The sequence below is a fragment of the Pan paniscus genome, chromosome 1 (assembly GCF_029289425.2).
Source record: "Pan paniscus chromosome 1, NHGRI_mPanPan1-v2.0_pri, whole genome shotgun sequence".
Taxonomy (NCBI): Eukaryota; Metazoa; Chordata; class Mammalia; order Primates; family Hominidae; genus Pan; species Pan paniscus.
Window position 1 is genome coordinate 74743817 of NC_073249.2, and position 24530 is coordinate 74768346.

At 39.3% G+C, this 24530-nt stretch overlaps 1 protein-coding gene across 8 annotated transcripts in view; it reads right to left on the minus strand.

The window, feature by feature from the left end:
* Positions 1-24530, minus strand: part of RABGAP1L (RAB GTPase activating protein 1 like) — an 830901-nt gene that overhangs the window by 7190 nt on the left and 799181 nt on the right. For all 8 annotated transcript variants that reach the window (XM_055111246.3, XM_063603797.1, XM_008978332.4 and 5 more), the window contains 4 exons: positions 19193-19303; positions 11957-12061; positions 9255-9338; positions 5244-5315 (listed from right to left, as the gene is read on the minus strand). In XM_055111246.3, coding sequence (XP_054967221.1) covers positions 5244-5315; positions 9255-9338; positions 11957-12061; positions 19193-19303 — 372 coding nt within the window. The remainder of the gene's footprint in view (positions 1-5243; positions 5316-9254; positions 9339-11956; positions 12062-19192; positions 19304-24530) is intronic.

Below are 24530 nucleotides of genomic sequence, written 5' to 3' on the forward strand. Positions count from 1 at the left end.
TTAAGCAAAGAGGACCCCTGTTGCTTAATAAAAGTAACTCCGGCCGGGCCTGGTGGCTCATGCCTGTAATCCCAGCACTTTCGGAGTCCAAGGCAGGCAGATCACAAGGTCAGGAGATTGAGACCAGCCTGGCTAACACGGTGAAACCTCGTCTCTACTAAAAATACAAAAAATTAGCCAGGCGTGGTGGCACACGCCTATAGTCCCAGCTACTCGGGAGGCTGAGGCAGGAGAATCGCTTGAACCCGGGAGGCGGAGCTTGCAGTAAGCCGAGATCACGCCACTGCACTCCAGCCTGGGCGACAGAATGAGACTCCACCTCAAAAATAAAATAAAATAAAATAACTCTACCACATGCCCGCATTGCCAATCGGGCACACAGCACTAAACAACAGCAACTGTTTTCCAGACAGTAGTACTGTTGTTTTCTTAAAGTATTTTCAAAAATAATTCAGTAGAGATAAAAGATATTACATGCTATTTCTACTTTGATGCCCTACTGCTACAAGCTCAATGTGTCCATCACCGTGCCCATCCTCCTCTCTTCACACACACAAAAAGCAACTCTCCACCACACTTTTGTGCCACTGGGCATGTCTCCACCATTTGGGCCTGAAGACTTTGGATCATCTTTTCATTAGCTCTTCTTTCATCCCATATCCAGCTGACCATTAATTTCTTCCTCTTGGGCCAGGTGCAGTGGCTCATGCCTGTAATACCAGAACTTTGGGAGGCTAAGGTGGGTGGATCACGAGGTCAAGAGAGCGAGACCATCCTGGCCAACATGGTGAAACCCCGTCTCTAGTAAAAATACAAAAATTAGCTGGGCATGGTGGCGGGCACCTATAGTCCCAGCTACTCAGGCGGCTGAGGCAGAAGAATGGCGTGAACCCGGGAGGCGGAGCTTGCAGTGAGCCGAGATCGCGCCACTGCACTCCAGCCTGGCGACAGAGCAAGACTCCGTCTCAAAAAAAAAAAAAATTCTTCCTCTGACATGTCTGAGCTCTTGCCATTCCAGGCCAAATCCCTAGGGGTCACCTTCTGAGTACTCACTGGCTTCCTTCTCATCCCATCCATAAACCACTCTTCGTATTCCTTTTCATTAATATTAATTAGACATGTAAAAACAAAACTTGTCACTCTCTTAAGAACCTCTGAGAATAATTAGTCCAGTATAGGCATATTGTAAATATTTGTTGTGTATTTACTGTTGACTAAAAATGTTAAAGAAATAGTTTTGATCTGAGTCTTAAATGATTAAAAGTTTACCAAGCTGGCTAAGTAATTTTATTAGGTTGAACCACCTGAAGAAATAGATTGATCACATAAGAGGGAGGATGACATTTCAGCAAAGAGAACACCACCGTGTGCAAAGACATAGCACCTTCAGATAACTTCAAAGAATTTAAAATGGCTTAAGCAGAAAGTGATTCAACAATGAGCGAGATGAGAGATCCCTGTGGCCAGGTCATAAAGGTCCTTAAATACCATGTTGCTGAATTCTGATTTTATCCTACAGAAAATGTATTCATTTACTCTACCGAGCCTGGTGCTACATGTCAAAGATAGAGCAGTAAGTTTAACAGAGCTGCAGTCTGGCAGACCTGCTAAAATGTGGTGGATACTGCTGATTCTCACCCAATATCCATTTCTTCTTCTTCCTTACTAACAGACCCTGAGTTTATTTCAGCTGGCAGTGTGTCTAGATAAAAGGTGACACTCCCTAAATTCCCTCAAAGCTGCTATGTAAGCAGAAGTTTAGAGGGGAGCTTCTAAAAAGGCTGCTTAGAAAGAGCTCACCCAGGAGAATGAGGCCTTTATATCCTGCATCTCCTTTTGGACTAAAATTCTGCCATAGAGTATGGGTGTGATGGTGGGAGCTCTAGTTGAAAGGATTGGTTTTGGGCTGGGCACGGCGGCTCATGCCCGTAATCCCAGCACTTTGGGAGGCCGAGGTGGGTAGAACATGAGGTCAGGAGTTCGAGACCAGCCTGGCCAACATGGTGAAACCATGTATTTTGTATTTTTCTACTAAAAATACAAAAATTAGCTGGGTGTGGAGGCGCGTGACTGTAATCCCATGTACTTGGGAGGCTGAGGCAGGAGAATAGCTTGAATTTGGGAGGCAGAAGTTGCAGTGAGCCAAGATTGTGCCATTGCACTCCAGCCTGGGCGACAGGGTGAGACCCCGTCTCAAAAAAAAAAAAAGAAAGAAAGAAAGGATTGGTTTTTAGGTGACCTTGAGGATAGAAGTCCACATGACGATGCAGGTCACTAATGACTGATTAGCTTGGGTTACTAATGACACCAAAGATATACCTTTCTAGTCCTAGGCTGCTTTTATGTAAAATAATCAACACCTTTTATGTTTAAGCCAATGCTATTTTGGGTTCCCTATATGTGGCCAATCTAATTCTGCATTGATACACAGAGTGATAGTCAAATATCACTTTATATTTGGGAACACTCATTCTGATTATAGTGTAAAGGATGAATTGGGGGGTGATCATGACAAAAGAAGGTTATTACAGGAAACTGAAAAAACCAAAAGCTATTTATCATACCAAATGAGATAGGAGGAAGCACTAGAGAAAGGGGAGATATAGTATAGTCTAACAGCTAATGTTATTGACTTTAGAGTCTGACTTCCAGGCTTAAATCCTGGTTCTACTAGCTGTGTAACCTTGATCAAATGAATTACCTGTTTGCGACCTTATCATCAATAAAAAAGAAGCTTTACTGTCTTTTTCTTTTTTAATTTTGTACCAGGCTCTTACTGTCACCCAGGCTGGAGTGCCATGGCATGCTCACAGTTCACTGCAGCTTCAGCCTCCTGGGCTCAAGCGATCCTCCCACTTCAGCCTCCTGAGGAGCTGGGACTACAGGTGCATGCCACCACATCCGGCTAATTTTTGTATTTTTTGTAGAGACAGGGTTTCACCAAGTTGCCCAGTCCAGGAGTTTCACCAAGTTGAACTCCTGGACTCAAGTGATCCGCCCACCTCAGCCTCCCCAAAGTGTTGGAATGACAGGCGTGAGCCTAGTTGTTGTTCTTTATTCTGGCTAAGACAAGTTTACATTCCTCTTCCTGAATGTCATGGCCTTTCATTAGGTAGTCTCACCTACTTAGCCAATATTTTCCTCTGTTCCTTAATACATATTCTAATCACATCAGTCTCTGTAATGAGACACTGAAATACTCATTCCTGTGTGTGCGTCTTCACTCACATCATTTCTTCTATAATGTTCTGTTTAAACACTTCTCTCTAACTAATTTCTATCCACCCTGCTTTAGTCCAATCTCCATAAAGCCTTTTTTGGTCTATAGTTCTCATGATTTTGTTTTCTCTACAATGCTGATTGTCAGTGTGATCCAACTTAGCACTTTTTTTGTTTGTTTTTTGTTTTTTTGAGATGGAATCTCACTCTGCTGCTCAGGCCGGAGTACAGTGGCACAATCTCGGCTCACTGCAACCTCTGCCTCCTGGGTTCAAGTGATTCTTGTGCCTCAGCCTCCAGAGTAGCTGAGATTACAGGTGTGAGCCACTATGCCTGGCTAATTTTTGTTATTTTTAGCAGAGACAGGGTTTCACCATGATGGCCAGGCTGGTCTTGAACGCCTGACCTCAGGTGATCTGCCCACCTCAGCCTCCCAAAGTGTTGGGATTACAGGCGTGAGCCACCACACCTGGCCCAACTTAGCTCCCTTGAACTGCTTCCTAAGTTCTTAATTTGCATGTATACATAACTTGTCCTACAGGAAAATTTTAAGCTCCTTTTCATGTGTAATTTCTATAACAAAATGGCAGTCTAATAGCTATGCACATAGTATATGCTCAATAAAACCTTTGCTGAATAATCAATATAAATTCTCATTTTGTTATTTCCATAAAGATTTCAGTTTAGCACTGAGAACACATGGACACAGAAGAGGGGAACAACACTCACCAGGGCCTGTTGTTGGGGGTGGGGACTGAGGGGAGGGAACTTAGAGGATGGGTTAACAGGCACAGCAAACCACCATGGCACACGTATACCTATGTAACAAACCTGCACCTTCTGCACATGTATCCCTTTTTTTTTTTTTTTTTGTTAGAAGAAATTTAAAAAAATTCACTTCAGGAGAGTTAACCCCTTTATGCCATTCAACTTCATCAACTGAATCTTGGTCAGTATGCCTATAATGTACAAAGAGTGGTAAGTGCTAACTAGAAAGAAGTGCAAAAGTAGACCAGAAAGGGAAGATACAAACATCAAATTTTAGCACATCAGAGAGGGAGAACACCAAACCCTATACTCACTAAATCTCTCATTGATATTTTGTAACATGAGTAAGAAGAAAATACTTTTGGAATACAAGGTCTTGTATGTCAGGTACTAATCTAAGCACTTTATATACACTATGTACTTTATATTCATTATCTTATTTAACATTCAGAATGATTTTTTGAGGCAGGTAATGTTATCTCCATTTTATAGAACACAAAATGAAGCTTAAAAAGGTTAAATCACTTTTCAAGATTGCTAAATTACTTACTACACATTTATTTACTAGTATGAAACCTGAACATATTCAAATAAGATGATGTCAGGTTTCTGTAACACTGGTCCCTAAAGTTGACTATGACAACATTGCCTCTTAAGAATACCAATCCGTTGGTTTACTGTTGTTTCTATGGAATAAGCAATCTGTTTTTTTTCAAATAGAGCATCAACGTAATGCATTTTACCACCAGGGGGCAGCAAGTAAACAAATGCCACAGGTTTTCTTTAAAAATAAACCTCTAAAAACTTAGTGCAAGAATCAGTTACCCAACACATGTTTTTCCAGCTAAGTTCTATATTGCCCATGGTGTTTACTTATAAAGAGAGTGATGGGATGATCCTACTGAGTCCCATACTGAAGCCACATCAATGCAGCCTCAGTCAGATGTGGGCTCCTGAGGGTTCTCAGGTTCATACCACCCTCATCTCAAGCTCTGGGGCTTCTTGTGACAATGTCAAATCCTACTTCCTTTCATGTTAGCTGCCTCTGACAGTCCATATGATTTATGGGAGCATCATAACCTTTCAGCTGATAGGGAAGACAATCACACCTGGTCAGAAGAGAGGTATCCTAGTCTCCATAATTCCTATTAATAAATCCTTTAATACAAAATGGTGGTGTTTGGGGTTCTTTCAGGTACTTACAAGCCTGTGTGACTTTGAAATAAATTTTATCACAGCACGATTTCACTCCTTACCTTTACCACTTCCAGCTCCTCCTTGCTGGCTGCTTGCTGTTTCTCCAGCCTGGTACTCAACTGCGAACAGATCTAAGGATGAGAAAAGAGTCTTTTACTAGAAAACAGAACAACTCTTGCAGCATGTACACATAACTACTTATCAATTCATGTGTTATGCTAGCACATCTGATCCTAGAAGGAATTTTACAAATGAATAGCACTGCAAATGCCAGTCATTTCGGAAATGAGCAGCAGAAAGCTGGAGCGTTCCATATGTAAAGCACACTCTACCTTAATTAGTAGAAACATACAGAGAGTAGATTTGGTTTCTTTCTGTCACTAGCCTTCTGTGACTGGTTCAAGTGAATTCCTGGCCTCACTTTTGGAATTAACCTATAGAATCTTTGCTGAGTATTCACTTTGTACAAGTTAGTATGCTGAGAAAATCTTGATGAAAAGAATTCTAGACAGAAATATCTCCTTTCTACTGTCACAGAAAGAACCTGTTTTCAATCACAAAAGTTTCCTTAAGAAGTGGCAGAGTGATGTTCTCACTCATAAGTGGGAATTGAACAATGAGAACACATGGTCATAGGGAGGGGAACATCACACACCGCGGCCTGGTGGAGGGGTAGGGGACTAGGGGAGGCATAACATTAGGAGAAATACCTAATGTAGGTGACGGGTTGATGGGTTCAGCAAACCACCACGGCACGTGTACACCTATGTAACAAAACTGCATGTTCTGCATGTGTACCCCAGAATTTAAGGTATTAAAAAAAAAGTGGCAGAGTGGATAAAACATAGTTAAAATGACCAGAAAATAATACAGACTAAAACTCTTATTAAGTAGGTTTGGCAACATAGCATAGAAATTAAAAACTTAGCTGCTGGAGTTAAATGTGAGTTTAAGGCAGGCCAACTCCATTTCTTTATAGCTTTGTGAGCTTGGGCAAAGTCATTAATCTTTCTAAGACTCAGTTTCCTCATGATTGAAAAGTGCTGTGCTATAGCAATCAAGTGGAAAAAAAAGTATGCAAAGGGGTTAGCATAGCACTTGGCCAATAGTAAGTGTACATTAAATAAAATATATTCTTCTTATTGATTCTGAAATAAGGTGCTAACAAGTATTAGAAATGGTAGAAATAGGTGCTTTCAAAGGAAAAAATCTAGATAAATAAGTATTGGATGTTCAAATCCATTGTCTGAAATAAGAATCTTTTATTTTAGAAAAGTGGATGAAAGGTGGGAGGATCGCGTGAGCCCAGGAGGTCAAGGCTGCAGTGAGCTGTGTTCAGGCCACTGCATTCCAGCCTGGGTGACAGAGCAAGACCTTGCCTCACAAAAAAAAAAAAAAAAAAAAAAAAAAAAAAAAGATGGAAAAACAGGGGATGTGAAATTTTAAAGTACAATTTTAGATAAAAACATATATGGTCTACCTCTATTATCAAAACAGACATTTAAAAAATCCCACCCAGTCTACTCAAAAATAGCTCTGGTGATGAGGGCTTGCTTGCTGAGTTTAGTTTGTTGAGTTTCATTCCAATTTCTCCAGATCCAAGCCTGAGGAACCATTAGTAGGACGGTATTGACTGATGTTAAAAAGAAGAGATCACCATGGTAGATTCTGCAAACCTTAAACCCTTTTAAATAAGCCAAAACATTATGCATAGAGCCAGTAATAGCCAATTCCAACTATAGAATGCATTTAGATTGTGTCTTATATCCTTATCTTCAAACAGATGGGTCTGTTGCCTTTAGCATTATTTCAAGGGCTTGCCAGATAATATTCAAGAATAGTCCCCAGGATTACTATTTGAAGAGTGCTGCATTTGGTGGCCACCCATGGCATAATCTGGCAATGAAAAACATGCATTTGTAGCAATGGGAAATTCCACAGCACAGAGTCTTTAATGTTCCTTGTATTGGTTAATGTCTACCACCTCTTCTCCTAGATGCCCACATTTGGCATCTCAGATCACCTTCAAGGTTTTTTCGTCTAGCAAAACAAAAAAAAACTGTCTTTTGTGTCTCCCTTTTCTCTATTTTCGTTAGTTATTTAGTTCAGGGACCTGGTTCTTCTTACAGTTGGACTCTGGTATTCGTGGTCTGTCTCCTTGGTTCCACATTTCTTACTGGGACAGATTAGTGCCAATAATATGTCTTTGATTATGCCACTTTCCTGCTCAAAAAGATCCTACCACAAACAAAATAAAATCCAAGGTCCCAAGCCTAGCCCTGAAGACTTTCCTTGATCTGGACCCTAACGTCCCTTTGCTTCTCTTTTGTACCGGAATCTCTTACCAAATGAATTATTTTTCTCTTCACTAATCTACTTCCATGCCTTTGCACATCCTGTTCTCTCTTTTCTACCATTTCCATCCTCTTCTTTATCTTCTTTATCTCTACAGATCCAAGTCTTACATCGCCTTTGAAGCACAGCTCAAAAGGTTTCATTTCCCACATGTAATAAGTTTCCTTTCCTCTTATTTCTACGTAGGTATTACCTCCACATTATATGATAAGCTTCTAGAGAAGAAAACTTGAATTCATTCATCTTTTTGTCTGTCAAAGTATTAAGCCTCACAGAAAGCAGGCATTAAATAAACATATGTTCATTATCATAGAAGAGTAAAATAGCTCTAAAGTTTTATTTATCAATCGTCCGTGAATATGCGGATTCCTTATGGAAAGATGTTCATAATGTATTAGCGAACTAAAGCTAGTTACAAAAAAAAAGGATAAACAATACAATTCATCCTGTTTATATATATTTTAAATTTATTTATAAAGCATTTGTATAGCAACAATGCATATTCAATATATTACAATGATTAGCTAGAAAGACTGAGGGAGATTTGTTTTCTTTGTGCTTCTCTGCACTATTCTAATTTTCCACAAGAACACAAATTTAATTTATAAGCAAAAAAACACATTTTTTTAAAAAGTAAGTATCAGACTTCAGAGTCCTATGTGAAGTAGAAGACCCCAGGGAAATCTTTAGATCAAAAGATGGCATATGGTACTTTAATTAATTCTAGAAACCTGGAATTTGAACAGATAACTCAGGGTCTCAGCAATGAGAGGAGTCCTTGCCATGTCCAGCCAACAGGAAGGACAGGAAGATACCAGTAGATACCAGGAAAGAGGGCTTTCTGAGACCACTCTGGTGATGGGGCCAGAAACATCCTCAAGAAGATGAGCCCTTTGTTAAAAGCATTTTAAGGTTCACAATAGAAAGCTTCCTGCTAGCATTGGCCTGCAGAGGGGAAGGCCACATAGCCATGTAGGAAAAAGAGTGCCTACCACATTCTGTACCGTGGTAGCAAAGGACACACTGATCCCCTAGCTACTGCCATTTAATACAATAACTAAACTTCACAAAGAGGCAAATGTTCCAAGTGTGATCTACTGGAAATTAGCTTCTGACTAAGGCAGAAACAGGATCTCAGTAGTCATCAAAAGGTTTTTCTATTCCTCTAAATCTACCCAACACTGTAAACAACCAATAGATTGTTTTGGTCAGTTAGACCTCCCAAGTTATCAGTTATAAGTAATAAGCTATAAGTAATAAGTTATAAGTATGTCCAACCACTGTCTGCTTCAAAGGAGACAGTGAGTCACCAAATTTAATAAATCTGGAAAACTATTCTGGAAACTTTAAAAACAAAAATATTTCTTCCCCCAAAGAAAAACAACAACAAAATAATTACTTTTTTATTTTTATTTTTTTAGAGACAGGGTCTTGCTCTGTTGCCCAGGCTGGAGTACAGTGGTGCAATCATAGTTCACTGCAGCCTCAAATTCCTGGGTACAACTGATCCTCCTGCCTCAGCCTCCCGGGTAGCTGGGACTACCGGCACATGCCACTGTGCCTGGCTAACTAAAAAAATTTTTTTCCTTGTAGATATGGGGTCCTGCTATGTTGCTCAGGCTAGTCTCAAACTCCTGGCCTCAAGCAAAAAAAAAAAAAATTACTTTTATAGCAGCAAACTATAACTAGCTCTATGTGCCACAGAAGTACATTACCTGTTTATACTCAGCAATGATAGCTGTAGTCTTCTTGATTTCATATTCTGCCTTCTCTAGCTGTTTCCTGAAGACTTCTTTTAGCTAGAAAGAATAGAATGAGAAATATCAGGATTTAGCCAAAATCTTAAATTTTCACAAACATCTATATTCAAGTCTGTCTGATTCATAGTCAGTAATAATGGTAACAATGTTAACTATATAAATTATCTTCATGGAAGCTGCATCTTGATAATCTGAAAAAGTCAATCATCTCCAGAGATGCAGAAACCTTACTTTCTTTTCTGTAAAATATAAGACATATGAACAACACCATTATAAAATTGCTTATGCTTGCTACTTCTAAACATATTGCTAAATAAGTATCCATTCAGAAGCTATCTTTATCCTTGTAAGAGTCTAAAACAAAACATCAAGGCAATACTGCATGCTAAATTTGTTACTCTTGATGTTATAAATTACTGAAAAAAATCATTGTAGGCCTCCTTATTTATAGTCTACCTTTACTGCTGTTACCTCTCTGGAGGCAGAAACAAGAGGCTTTGGGGACTAGAGTTAGAAAAGACGGGGGAAGATAAGAGTTTTGAGAAGCACAGGAGATTCAGGGACTAAAGAAACTGACTTTAGAAGGAGCTAAAGTGACACATAATGGCAGGTACCTGTTACAGTCACTGAAATGTTAAATTATGAATGCTATAGTTATAACCACAGTTATTTTTGTGGCCCAGCAGCTCTAGAATTCTAGGTACAGGGGAAAATTAAGGTGATGGAAAAGCTCAGGTGCTACCAGATACAAAGGAAAGAATTAAATTCTGCAAGTTGTTGAACAAACAAGTAATGAAACAAACAAAAAACAACTCTGCTTAAACTTTAAGTACATAATCAGAATAAAGAGATGCGTTCTGCACTAAAGCATCCCAAATTATTAATGGCGTATACTCTGTAATTGCTAGTTCATAAATTATTGCAATTTATAATAGCACTCATTAGATTTCTGAATTTCTTCATATCTGTTAGATTCTAAAATTCTAAGAGCAATTGGTAAGTTATAGTGATCTACACTCAGTTGTTTATATTGATCTTTATTCTCTATCTGACATAATTTAAGGACATAAACAATAACCTTCTTGCCTTCCACGATAAGGCCCCATAGATGTTAGGACAGACTTGGCTGGCTGAGAGTCTTTGAGCAAGGGTCACTAAATTTATCTAAGCCATAGTTTCCTTATCTGAAAATGAGAATAATCCCTATTTTACAAGGGTACCATAATGATTAAAACAGTTACACAGATTCACATGGAGGGGAGGAAGGGTGCAAAGCATCTTGCATTGTTCTTGCAACATACTAGGTGAGTATTCAAGTGTCATATTCCTTCCCATTTTAGGTATCAATTGCTTACAGGCTAGTATATATGTCTATGGAACCACGGAGCAGGTAGAACCTGGGTTAACTTTGTTTGCCAAGAGCTTTATGCCTCATCTAGAGTAGCTTAAGTGGCCCAAAGATGGCAGGAAGTAAAGAAAAAACAAAACCAATTAAGGAGCCTAAATAATCTAAAACTGGGTAATCAGCCCCTGAAAATTTTTGAGTAGGTAAGAAATATATATCCTGGGCCGCTGTAAATGCCAAAGACTCATTAAATCAGATTCCAAGGAAAAAGAAACCATGGAACACTTTTTATAAAATCTGGAAGGTGCTAAATGACACATTCCTCCACATGTAACTTTAGTGGAACTTTTTTTCTGGTTGCTTGGATGTAGATCCTTGAAATGCTTTATGCTGTGCTTTAAGTTTAGTATTACTGATGTCTCAGAATGAAACTCATTAAAATAAGCTAATCACGATTTGAGATGCTTCCTCACTTTATAAGTTAGCTACATTAGTAAAATTCAAACACACTCTTGGCAGAAGACTTCAATTGTTTGTGATGAAACTCTGACTCATAATCTAATCTGTGTCAGGCCCCTGGCTGGGACTGACAGGGGTAGAAAACACTGATGAAGCAGCATGTTCTTCCTTGGGGAAGCGGAAAGCTCCAATTCCTTGGGCCGATAGGCCTGTCTGCCCCTATCCTATACTGCTTTGCACTGGTGGCATTTTCTGGCTAATTAGCCTTACAGCTCCCATGAAGAGTGTAGGGTGCTAACTTCAAGGCTGGTTCCCAAAATGTTTCTTTATATTCCCCCAGGAAATAGGTTTGAAAGCTTAGCCAGGAATACTGATGCTGCTTAAGGTGTGAATCAGGAAAATGAAGTGTGGCTGATTGAGGCAGGGGCTGTGTGGCAACTCCCAGCAGAGATCTCTGTAGGCTTTCGGTTTAACAATGCTCATAAACTACTTCAGAGAAGTCAATTATCTTGGAGATACAACACAAAATTTGCAGATTTGTCAAAGCTCTTGGATCATAATTCCAAGTTACTAAACTTAGAGAAAACTCAACACTCTTGCTAAATATCTCAGTAAAGGCAAATTCCTAAAAGCTGTTCAAGGGTAGAAATACTGCCTCCTCTTTTAACACCCTTCAAAAAAAAAATGTCAGAAATGTTGAACAAAAATGTTGAGTAAGTACACTCAACTACTTACATTACTGCTTTAACATCACCTTTGATTTAGAAGAAATTTAATTTTCCTTCTTTTTTATAGTGTTAATTCCCTACCAACATACCTTTGTAAAGAAAAGCCTACATATTATTCCTTTTACCTGGGCAGTCTCTTCCTCTTGCTTCCTCTTCTCCTCTTCAGTCTCCACCAGCCTCTGTTTGGTCAAAAGGAGCTCTTTATTCAACACATCTGCCTTGTCTTCTGCCTGCAAATCATGGTGCATCACAGTCATACATCACAGTCATACAGAGGGTAAAGAAAGTGTGTGGAAATCTTCTCCAAACCCAATCTTCAGTTGCTGTTCCAAAATTATTGCAAGTCATTATTTTCCCTCCTAGCTCAACCAAGCGATGGCTGCTTTCACTGAATGCCAACTATGTGCCAGCTAGTTGGCACACATTATTTCTAATCCACACACCAACAATAATTTTACAGATTATGACAGTGAGGTTTGGAAAGATCCAACAAACTGTCTGGGGTCACACATCTAATAGAGTCATGATCTGAATTCAGATTTGAATAACATCAAAGTCCATCCTCCTTCTACATGCTTCTTACAGATTTTTAGATGTTACAGCAGCACTCACTCTGTGTAGATGGATCTGATGAAGGGGTAGAGCCTCACATAGAAACTTCCAACTGGTGGAGAATGGGGGTTGACTCAGAGAGGAGGAGCAGACAGGGTGGTCTGAGGACAACAGTTAGGTGGCAAATTCAAAGACTAGCTGAGGTAAACCTGCCCACATGGCCACTCACACAGGGCAGTGAGTCTAGTAAGGAGAAATCAAGACCAAAAACCCATGATAGAGAGAGCCATGAAGAAAATGGAAATATGGACCAGGAACCCAGGAAGAAAAGATCATATTTCTAGAATGATGATGTCTATTTAACACATCGGGCTCTCACCTTTTAGGCCTCAGCTTCAAGTTCACATGGCAATGAAGCATGCCCTCAGCCCTGGCCCACTCACCCTCATCTAAGTTAGCTCCCCTATCTAAATCTCTCATATTTCCCTTAATAGGACTGTAATGACAACTTACACATGGGATTTATTTGTCTTGCCCACTAGGCTTTAAGCTCCAGGAGACAAGAACTATATCTCTTTTGCTCATCACTCTATCCCAAGCACCAAGCCCAATGCCAAGTACAGAATAGGTGCTCCCTAAGTACTTGGTGAATGAAGAGGTGTGGCTAAATCATTGCAGATGCAGACTGCATGCAGTGGAGACGGCAGAAGGCCACAGGATGAGTTCAGCAGAGAGAACCCAGACACAGAGGAGAGGCGATTATGTGAAGAAGCTATCCCTGGCTGACAGCAGCAAAATGTTATCCAAATAATGGTGAAAACTGGCCAGGTGGCCTTCTGTCCGTCTTCTGCCATATCTCCCACATGTCCAGATGGGCCAGGCCAGCCCAGTCTGCTGAGGACTGGCCAAGCGGCCTTCTGTCTGTTTTCTGCCATATCTCCTGCATGTCCAGATGGCCAGGCCAGCACAGTCTGCTGGTGACTGTAGAGAAACTGCATTCCAGCTGCTCTGCTTGCCCTGTCTTCTGGCTCCTGATGGCTCATAGCCCAGTGGTTAGAGCTTTGTTTGCAGATCATTTGAAACCGTTGGGTAGTTAAGGCGAAAAAGTCCCTTAAAAGTCTTTAAGACTCTAAAAATTGCTCTGATGCATTAGATTTTAGGGGGGAAAATCTAACAGCAAATTAACAACTAAAATGAGAGGTAGACCTTGAGAATGCAATATGAACACTGCAAGTCAAGTTTTCATAAGTTGTAAGTCACCTGATGTACATCATGAAAGCATGTGGCATAAAGTACGGCATTTTAAAAGAAAACAAAAAGAGAAAAATAAATAAACCATGGAAGCACAAAGCTTCCATTCTAGAGCCCCAAGCCAGATGACTGACTGAGGTTACTCACAAAGCAGGGAGACCCTCCCCAAAGTCTCTGACAGATAGGCACAGAGTGGCACTTTGAGAGCAGCTGTACAGCTGGGTGCGGTGGCTCACATCTGTAATCCCAGCACCCTGGGAGGCCGAGGCGGGCTGATCACGAGGTCATGAGATCGAGGCCATCCTGGCTAACATGGTGAAACCCTGTCTCTACTAAAAATACAAAAAAAATTAGCCGGGCATGGTGGCAGGTGCCTGTAGTCCCAGCTACTCAGGAGGCTGAGGCAGGAGAATGGCGTGAAACCGGGAGGCGGAGCTTGCAGTGAGCCGAGATCTTGCCACTGCATTCCAGCCTGGGCGACAGAGCGAGACTCTGTCTCAAAAAAAAAACAAAAAACAATTGTACTGCTCATTTCAGTGTTCTTAAAAACTGAACCAACTCTCTCCCTGTAACTGCAGCCCACTGGTTCAAGTTCTACCCCAGAATGTTTGAGCCCTGCTAATAAAGAAGACTGCAACTAAGCCTTCCTCTTACAGGACCCACAGCAATTTCCACTTTGTGAACAGACTGATCCTTTCATAATGTTCATCATGATACTGAAATAAATGGTTTTTTTTCAGTGTGGTCTCTTGGAGAGCCATCTAAAATTTTAACATTTTGTGAAAATGTTTTAAAGTAAATGCTGGCCAGGCGCGGTGGCTCACGCCTGTAATCCCAGCACTTTGGGAGGCTGAGGTGGGTGGGTCACCTGAAGCCAGGAGTTCGGGATCAGCCTGGCCAACATGGTGAAACCCCGTCTCTATTAAAAATACAAAAATCAGCCAGGCGTGGTTATGGGCACCTGTAATTCCAGCTACTCGGGAGACAGAGGCAGGAGAATTGCTCGAAACCAGGAGATAGAGGTTGCAGTGAGCCAAGATCGCACTATTGCACTCCAGCCTGGACTACAGGGCTAGAGTGTCTCAAAGAAAAAAAAAAAAGAAATGAAAGAAAAAGAAAAGGAAAGGGGGAAAAACACTTCCCCGAGGAATTTTTTTCAAAAACACCTAAATGTTTATGCTAAGAAGACCTATTATTTTTATTTGCACATTTTCTGCTGAACAGTCTTCATTAGGTCAAGATTAAGGCAACTTCACTTATTTCTACTGTTACCATATACAACATCTGCAGCAATTGTTGTGGGTCCTATAGGGAAGAGTCCAGTTTTCCAGGAAGCTTAATCCACAGTTTCTCCTCTTATGTTAAACAGAAAAGTAGGAGCAATTGTTCTGTTCATCAAAGTAGGGCCAGATCTGAAATAACTTGAGTATCCCTCTAACAGTGGTCTTTTGAATTTTTGTACAGCCAACCACTATACCTCACTTAAGTAGGAATTAACTTTAATGTTAATGAATGAAATGCTAAACACAAATTCTACCTTTGAGCCCAAATTATAAAGCCTTTCAAATTCTACCTTTGAGCCCAAATTATAAAGCCTTCACCATAATTTTTTTTTTTTTTTTTTTTTTGAGACAGAGTCTCGCTCTGTCGCCCAGGCTGGAGTACAATGGTGCGATCTTGGCTCACTGCAACCTCCACCTCCCAGGTTCAAGAGATTCTCCTGTCTCAGCCTCCCTAGTAGCTGGGATTACGGGCGCATGCCGCCACACCTGGCTAATTTTTTGTATTTTTAATAGAGACTCGGTTTCACCGTGTTCCCCAGGCTGGTCTCGAACTCCTAAGCTCAGGCAATCCACCTGCCTCGGCCTCCCAAAGTGCTAGGATTACAGGCGTGAGCCACTGCACCAGACAGCCTTCACCATAATTTGATAAGATTGAAACATTGTCATTATCAAGTCTAAATACTTATCAATATCTTATAATGTCTCATTGATACTGAAAGTTCTAATTGCAATCTAAGGCTTCTGCTACATATGTATGAGAGAAACAAGCATTGCAATGTGTGATTTAATCATGAATCAACCAATAACCTCAGAAAAGACACAGCCCTAATATCAGAAATGAGGATCTCTGATAAATGATTTCTGAAAGAACTAACCAGGCCAGTCGTTCAACTTAAAATAAAACAAAATAATTTTCCACTTAGTCCATGTAGCTTCTGGTCTAACAGAACTTGCTATGGTGAGAGGGAACCTAGACCCCTGGTCCTCAGCAGGACAGTACTAATCATGTCTCTTCTCTTTTGTTCCTTGCAAATAGGGAAGGACAGGAAAGGCCTGAAAGCAGATAGCAAACAGAAACTGAAATGGAGATGTTGCACCTTTTTTTCACTTCTAATCACTGAGAAATCTTTATTTAAGGAATCCGAGAGAGGGCGAGTTCTCAAGAGAGGAAGGCTCTGCCAGAGGGAAAAGCTGAAGAGCCTTTGGTGCCCAGGAAGCCTGAAATTAGCACTAAAATGGTCAGAGTAAGAAATGATGTATTTTTGCAAAGAACCTAATTTCCTAATTAGTGTTTGTTTGCTTACATATTGTCTTAAATACAATCTACTTTTATATTTGTTTAAAGTTTGCCAGTGTTTTGCTATTTTAATTAAGAGATCTGATTTTCATGAACTGGGAATGGGAAAGTACTGGGCAAACTAGGTGAAGGCCTGCAAAGCCAGTACTTTTCACTCTCAGGCTAGGGCCCTTCCTAGAAGACTGGTGGGGCAGGTCACTTCAACTGCAGGGACAGCTTTTTGGTAAGCAAATAAACCCCAATGAGGAGGAAACTGCAAAATCAGAAGTTAGGAGGAAATATGCATGAAACAGCAGTTTTTATTCTTTCATCTAGATTCTTTCATCTAGATAAAAAGCTCCCAAAGGGAGGGTCCAGGTCATATTTACTTTTCTTAAAAGAGAGGGAAAGAGAGTCAAGGAGGGAAGAGAGAAGGCAGACGAAGAATGAAGGTCTGATGGAACCTTTTCTTCAGGGGCTGTTCTAGCACTCACATAATGAGCTACCCTGGTACTCAATAATCAATTACTTCAGGAATACCTATAATGGCAGTCACTCCAGACTGACTCACATAAAGGGTTCTCTTGGTGAAGAAATGATTTTTAAGATAATAATTTTTTTCTGATTATTAAAGTTATATATATTATTTAGTATTATATTCATATATAATATGCATATTATAATGTTCATTATTTTTCTGATTTTTAAAAGTTCTAATGCTCATTTTTAGTTAACCTATGGTGGTTAGGTAATTTAGGGTCTTTCTATAAATTCTAAATGGGAAAAAACTATAAAGATGAATATAAAAATTATATTTAATCTTATCACCCAGAGATACCTAGCAGTAACATTTTGATGTATTTCCTTGTGGGCTTCTTCCCTATCTAGGTATACTATGGTCCCCTTCCCTATAGGATGACCCAATGCCAGCCAGTAGCCCTTGAAATTTAGATGCAAACATTATAAATGTTTACTGTTTACAGAAAAAAAAAAGTATTTTTTAAAAAAATACTATATCATTATTTTCCCATTAAAAAAAATTATTCCAGAAAGACATTTTACAGTCAAACTGTCATTGTCCCCTACTAGTGAACATAGATAAAATAATATTTCTATTTTTCATTCTTATAAGTAACACTGCAGTAAACAACCTTGTATATACATTTTTTTTAAACAGATCTTTTTTTTTTAGGATAGCTTTACAAGTCAGAGGATCTCTAGTTTCCTCATCTATATAGTTTCCTCATTCATGAAATGGAGGATTAAAATAATAACTGCTTCCTGGAGTCATTAGGGAGATTAAATGAGATGATGTTTATAAATTGCTTTATTTAGTGCTTGGCACATAGTGGGTACATAGTAAAATTTAATTTTATTATTGCTTAAACCTTTTAACGTCTTAACACATATTACCAACTACATTTGCCAAACAACTTTGAAACTCTCCTTAGCTCATTTCACTGCATCCCCACTGAATCCAACTGTTTAAAAATTGTTTCATTTAGTCAGCCATCATAAGAAAATTATTAATGGATAAAAGATTCAAAATGGCAGAATCAAGTGTGAATCAAGACCATTTGGAAAGTTAACATAGAACCAAGACTTTCATTATAGCACTGACTTATCTCAACAGTCTCATGAATACAAAAATATGACCACTGAGGTAAGGCTGAATTGACCCTGATTGAATGGAGATCCGGCTACCTTCTTTGGTTCTGACTCTCCTAGTCACATATTTCTCATACCACTTCTCACAGCTTCCAAATGGGTGGGCTGAATGAGGTTTGTGGTTAACAGGGCCACAACTTTTTAAAAAACCATTCTCTGGGCAGCTTTTTCTACCTTCCATATCCTGTGTCCCAAACAACACAGTTTTTGTTTTTGTTTTTGAATTCCCTTTAGTGCCAGCTCTCTCAGTGTCCTCCTTTCCCAGATATAGCACTGTTTTCCTGAACATGGGTCTTATCTCCAACTTTACTATGGTTAGAACTTTTGAGCCACAAAATTGGCTATCTATATGGGAAAAAAGAAATTGTGGCAGGGGCCATTTTCAGCTGTCCTTTAATTTTAAACATTTAAGCAGATTTATGGTATTAATGAATTTGTATTTTTAATATTGTCAAAGGAGACTTACACCACAGGTAATGACTCTTTTACAGACTCAACAGTCTGAGTGTCAGTTTTTCTGACCCTCCACTATCTGTTGGGAATATTTGCTTTGTAGAAGTCAGAAAATAGAGTGGTAATTTTAAATCTGCACAAGACCGCTTCCATATTGCCAATTATTTCTGAAAATGCTAGCAAGAAAAAACAGGAAGTCCTAAGACTGTCAGCTTAGTTGGAAAGAACAAGGGATGCTAAACAATTTAAGGTCTTCCTAGCAACAGCTAACATTTAATGAACACATACTATCGAAGTGCTTTACTTACTTAATTGTTATATCATCTCTATGAGATAGACACCTTTTTATACCTATAGACAGCTTAAGAACTGTCCAGGGTCATATGGTTCACAGTGGTGGTGCCAGCATTCACAATCAGGCAGTCTGGCTCTCAGCCACTCAGATGCCTATCAATCTAACAATCCAACTCTTAATGTAGGCACTTCATGTAAAAGTTCACATTTATTATGGAGAATAATTCTTACTGGAACAAAAAGTAAGGCACCTACTGTTAGAGTGGCATTAGTACAGGCATATTCTTGGTGACTGATGTTCTCAGATAATTATGCTGACAGCCATTGGTTCAGGAAAGGTATCAACAAAGACATAACAGAGTTTAGAGGTATAAAGAAAGTATGTCACACATGCTATTTAGAAATGACCCAAACCTTTCTCAAAGGCTTATGTTTTCCATGGTCTCCAATTAACAGACTGTCCCTGCCACTTGTCCATTCCTCAAGAACAAAGTCAAGAACAAAGCAAGTTTGTGGGGGCGGTGATGAGGGCAAATCGGTCTTTGCCCTGAGGAAGTCATCACAGTCTCATTTCTAAGGTTTACCTGATCCAAGTCATTCCGTAGAGCAATTTTGCTTGTTACTAGTTCATGGGCAAGGTCATCATTCTCTTGTTCCAACCTCATGCTGGCCTCCTGTAATCTTCGGTTCTCCCTCTGCAGAAGAAGAACAATAGCCAGAGGTGGGCATTAGTGTCTGGACATACAGAAACGAACAGAACTGGTGAGGAAAAACAAGCAACAAAGTGAACTTTCAAAGGTGTAAAAAGGAGAAGGTGCAAGTGGCACAGGAAGGCAGGATTGCTGTCTGGGAAACAACAGTGAGTTTAGCTAGCAATGCAGATGCGGTTCTCTACCCGGTGAAACTGGTCCCTTAAACTCTCAAGATGGAACTTCATTATAAAAAATGTGCCACAAAGAACAAACTTTCTGAGCATATCCCCCCCAATCCTGTGAGGTTTTTACATAGATCTAGAACACAGACACAAACAATTCTTTATTTGAAACATGCATGGTAGTCTCACCCTTGACCTCAAGAGAAACCACAAGACACAGTAGGAATGAAACAGGGGAAAACCACCAGACATTTCTTCAAATTGTTTTTCTAAGACAGGGTTCATATTGAGTATCTTTAAGAGCTCTAAATCAAGAATCATGACACATGGGTTCATGACTTTGCTAACAGCTGACATTTTTATTCTTTGAGTAAGAATATATTTACTTTTCTGAACACCTATTTTTGTGTGAGAGCAACAGTCATAAGATATCTAGTTTTTTTGTTTTTTAAAAAATTTCAGATTAAAACATTCTGGGTAAAATAAATGACTGAGGATTTCTGCTCCCAACCTTGAAAAATCTGAAACAAAGTTACATGATAAAAAAACAAACAAAAAAACGAAACAAACAAACAAACAGAAAGAAAAAAAAAAAAAAACCAAGTCACTAATTCTTATGAAGCAAGGTCTTTCCTTAACTAAACACTATGAACTTGGTATGTTCACAACTATTTTCAGAATAGCTATTTCATGTCTTCCATTCCAAAGTATCAAAATTGCTTTCTTTGCTACTGTTAACAGTTATAGGAGATTCAAAAGAGAGCTGACAGGAAAGACTAATGTCATGAGACCTTCCTGTTTTTCAGATTTACACGTCTAACAGTGTTTTCTGCAAAGGTGGCAAAAACTCAGACAAAGCAGTGACAAAAAACTAGAAGACAAATATATGTTTTGGAAGATAGTTTATCATAGCATACCAGGTAATGTGAAGTTAATTGTATCTTCTATATAACAACCTGGTGTTTGTTATATTGAAAGAGAAGACAATTTCTTTCTTTTTCCTGTTTTTTAAAACAAAGGCTAAGAAATACATGGCAAGGGCAAAGTCTGAGGCTTTCACAGAGGCAGAGGATCCATAAACAGGGAAGGCCGTCAGAGAAGTTAAAGGACAAAACCGCACCTTGATTATACCAGCCACCAGGGCCCATTTCTGTCTTTTTTTTTTTTTTTTTTGGAAAAAAATTAGAGTAGCTGGAGAATGTTAAAGCATTATTGAAAAACATATCGACTAAAAAAGATAAAAACAATCCCAAATCACTTTAATACTTTAAATAAATTCACGATAGAATTCTACTCAGTGTTAAAATACTGGAGAAGGCTGGGTGCAGTGGCTCATGCCTGTAATCTCAATACTTTGGGAGCCTGAGACCGGAGGATTGCTTGAGCCCAGGAATTCAAGACCAGCCTCGGCAACATGGCAATACCCCATCTCTACAAAAAAATTTTTAAAAATTAGCTGGGTACAGCTGGGCACAGTGGCTCATGTCTGTAATCCCAGCACTTTGGGTGGCTGAGGTGGGTGGACCACTTGAGGTCAGTTCAAGACCAGCCTGGCCAACATGGTGAAACCTCATCTCCACTAAAACAAAACACAAAAATTAGATGGGTGTGGTGATACACACCTGTAATCTCAGCTACTCCGGAGGCTGAGGCAGGAGAATTGCTTGAACCTGAAAGGCAGAGCTTGCAGTGAGCCAGAATTGCACCACTGCAGTTCAGCCTAGGTGACAGAGTTAGTGAGACTCCATCTCAAAAAAAAAAAAAAAAAAATTAGCTGGGTGGTGTGGTGTGCACACATGATCCCAGCTACTGGGGAGGCTGAAGTTGGAGAATCACTTGAACCCAGGAAGTCAAGGCTGCAGTGAACTATGATCATGCCACTGCACTCTAGCCTGGGTGACAGAGTGAGAACCTGTGTCAAAAAAAAAAAAAAAGAAAGAAAGAAAATATAATAACAGGAAATACTTACACTGCCTTCCTTGTAGGGGGGAAAAAAAAACCCAATAAATAATTGGAGAATCTCATTGTAACAATATAAACAACCAATATTAACTGTAGGTAGTGAATTTTCTTTATTGTTGTCCTTGTTCTTTTAAAAATGTTTTCAAGTTTTCTACAATGAATATATATTTGTAATAGGATTTTAAAAATAGTTTTATTAAGAAAAAAAGCAATTCAGAATTTTAATTCCATTGGAAGGGATAAGATGCCAAAATGAGAAAAAAAAATTTAAGTCCACTTCTGTTAGAAGGTCATATTCTACACAAAACCATATTGGATCCTCCTTTTTGACCAAGATATAATGTAACCCCTCAGAAGTGGTGCCTTGTGAGGAACTCTTTCCCTAGATGTTCCTGAGAAGACTGTGAATGCTCTTGTAGAGGCAACTTGTACTCATCAGATTCTGTCTGTTCCCCTCAATCTACAGAAGTTACACCCTCCCACAGAAGCATAATAAATGTGGAGACTAAAAAACAAATTTCTAAAAAGCCAGAGCTTCTACAATGAAATCTTTGAATCTTTGCCTAAGTAACACAATTTATAGCAGGGGCTGGAGAGTTAGCCTTTATTTCTGATATATCTATTACTCCTTTTCATGGAAAAAAAAACATATAGGAAACTTAGATTTAAAAAAAAGATTTGAGAAGCTTTTTCAATAAATTTCCTCCCAGCCAGGAAAGAGTAACAATACCAGCACCATTTCAACATGACATATTTCACAATGCAGGCTGCTTAGCCAGGGAAGAGATTTTTCTCATTTCTTGATAAATATCTTCAAGAAACTAAGATAAGACTACTTCAATAGGTATTCCTGAGTTAAGTATCCTATTGCTATTGAAATTGTACTTGTATAACCCCAAAGTACAAAAAGCTCCCTCGACTATTACGTACATTACATTCATTTGGCACAAGTGAAAATGTTGCCACTACCAGTTTTTCAGGTTACAATTACATGCTTAGAATTGAGTTAAAGTAACCTCCAAGTAAAGTCATAGGATGTTCATGGAAAAGTACTTTGTTCAAGTATTTAGAAATCATACCAGGTAGCTACTTCACTGTTGATTAGAGATAAATGTCTGATGGATTATCTGTTATATAAGAAAGAGGTGTGAGTTCAGCTGAAATTCTGACTAGTAACTTCTCATTACAATGACTGTTACAACTGAAACCCTTCCTTACAGACACATAGCTAAAGGGGCAAGGGCAAGGGTGGGAAAAGATTTGGGAGAAACTGGGTGTCTCAGAGTCCCTGCAAAGCAAAATAGCCTAGAGGGCACGCCTACTGGCTTTTGCTTTAGCAAGAAGCTTCAATTTAGTGTCTGCAAAGCAAGCAGCACAGTGGGAAGTGTCAGACTCCTGCTCTGCACTCACAGACAAGTGGGAAAGCAAGCTACGGGGCCAAAAATGCAGTATCATCCTCCAAAGTATGAACCCAGGGTGAGTGCTACTGGGCACTACAGTGAGACCCTGCTACTGAGATGGAGATTTTCTACAAAGAACTTGCCCACACTTACCTACTGAGGGCTAAACAGAGCTTATATTAACGTGGCTGTCTTTTACAGTTCTTCTCAAGGAGCCAAAACTGTTTTCAATACTGACCAATTCTAGAAAAAGTTTGCCTGTATACTAGAATGGAGAAGAGAGTTTGGTTTTGATGGTCTTGGAAAAGGCAGTAACCCTGCTTGGTTCATTTTGAAATGCTGACAAGGGTTGCCCATGGAAGACAGACTTAAAGTCAGCCCCAATAACCTCAGTCAGCCCAGAGAAATTCACATGCTGTAAGTTTGCACAAGCAGATGTGCTGAATGCTCAAAGCCTGTAAACAAAACAGGCAAACTGGCTCCCTCTTGCCTTTCAGAAAAGATTACAGGAGACACTGCTTACATAACTCTTAAAACTCACATCACACTGTCTGAAACATATACTCCCCATCTCACACAACTGACACCGTTTGAACAAAAAGCAGATAACAACTGTCCTCATAGTTTCACCCCTTATGGATAGGAGATGTACAGCTGGGAAAGTTTGGTTAGTAACTTTTGGGAGGAGGATACTGCATTTTTCAAAGAGACAGACACTGATGTTACAGACATACATAGATTAAAAAAAAAAACTTACCTCCTCAAAAGTCATAGACCAACTACTGTTTTCAATCATAGGTACAAAGACAATTAAAAAAAAAAAGAATATCCAATGAAATTGAATACCTACTAAAATATTTATGAAATGGCAATAACAAAAACAGACACTTCTTAATGCTCTTTTGCTTTTCCTTCGAGTGCCATATAACTCTAAGTTCTCTCTGTGACCGCAAACATTCAATGGAACAAAGATACTTGAGGCAGCCAGTGGGCAAGTCTCAACTCAGGAAGACTCATATCTTCAAACTCCTCCCTCTCCACATTGCTGTTTACAGTTTGCATGAATGACTAAAATGCTGTATGTGGGACTATTAAGGAACTACGGTGTGAGGTGTTGATACTGTGTTGTTAAAGCTGGGTGGAAGGAACTTCCTTATATGACAAGGTCAGAAATCTTGCAAAATAGTTCATCTTCAGACAAAAGAATGAAATTGCTGGGCAGGGCAATGCAAAAGAAAAATGGATCCTGGATCTCATGTGTACCTGGGGGCTAAAGTCTGGGTGAAGCAGTTCAAGGGATTGTGAACGTCATTTATTTCAAGATGAGAAACCAGAGAAATGTGAACTGGTAATTAAAAGTAAAGAAACTAAGCTTTAAAGGAAAAAATGACGAGGAGGGAGGCGGCTTTATAAACCCTAGCTCAATATTTTGGGTGTTGTCTGCTGCTATGATGAATTCTTGGCACATGCTTTTAAAGACTTTTAAGGGTCAGGAGAAAATGTTTTCCTAAAAGACTCAGTGCAAATTTATTAGCAACAACACACTCAACTCTCACATATTTTCTTTTGGATACCTCTTTTAAAAGAGTTGACAGCTATCATATTCAAGTTTTCAAATGCCTACAGATAAAATGTTTAAATATCTATGTTGTCCATAATGAAGATCTGAGAAAGAAAATATGGATA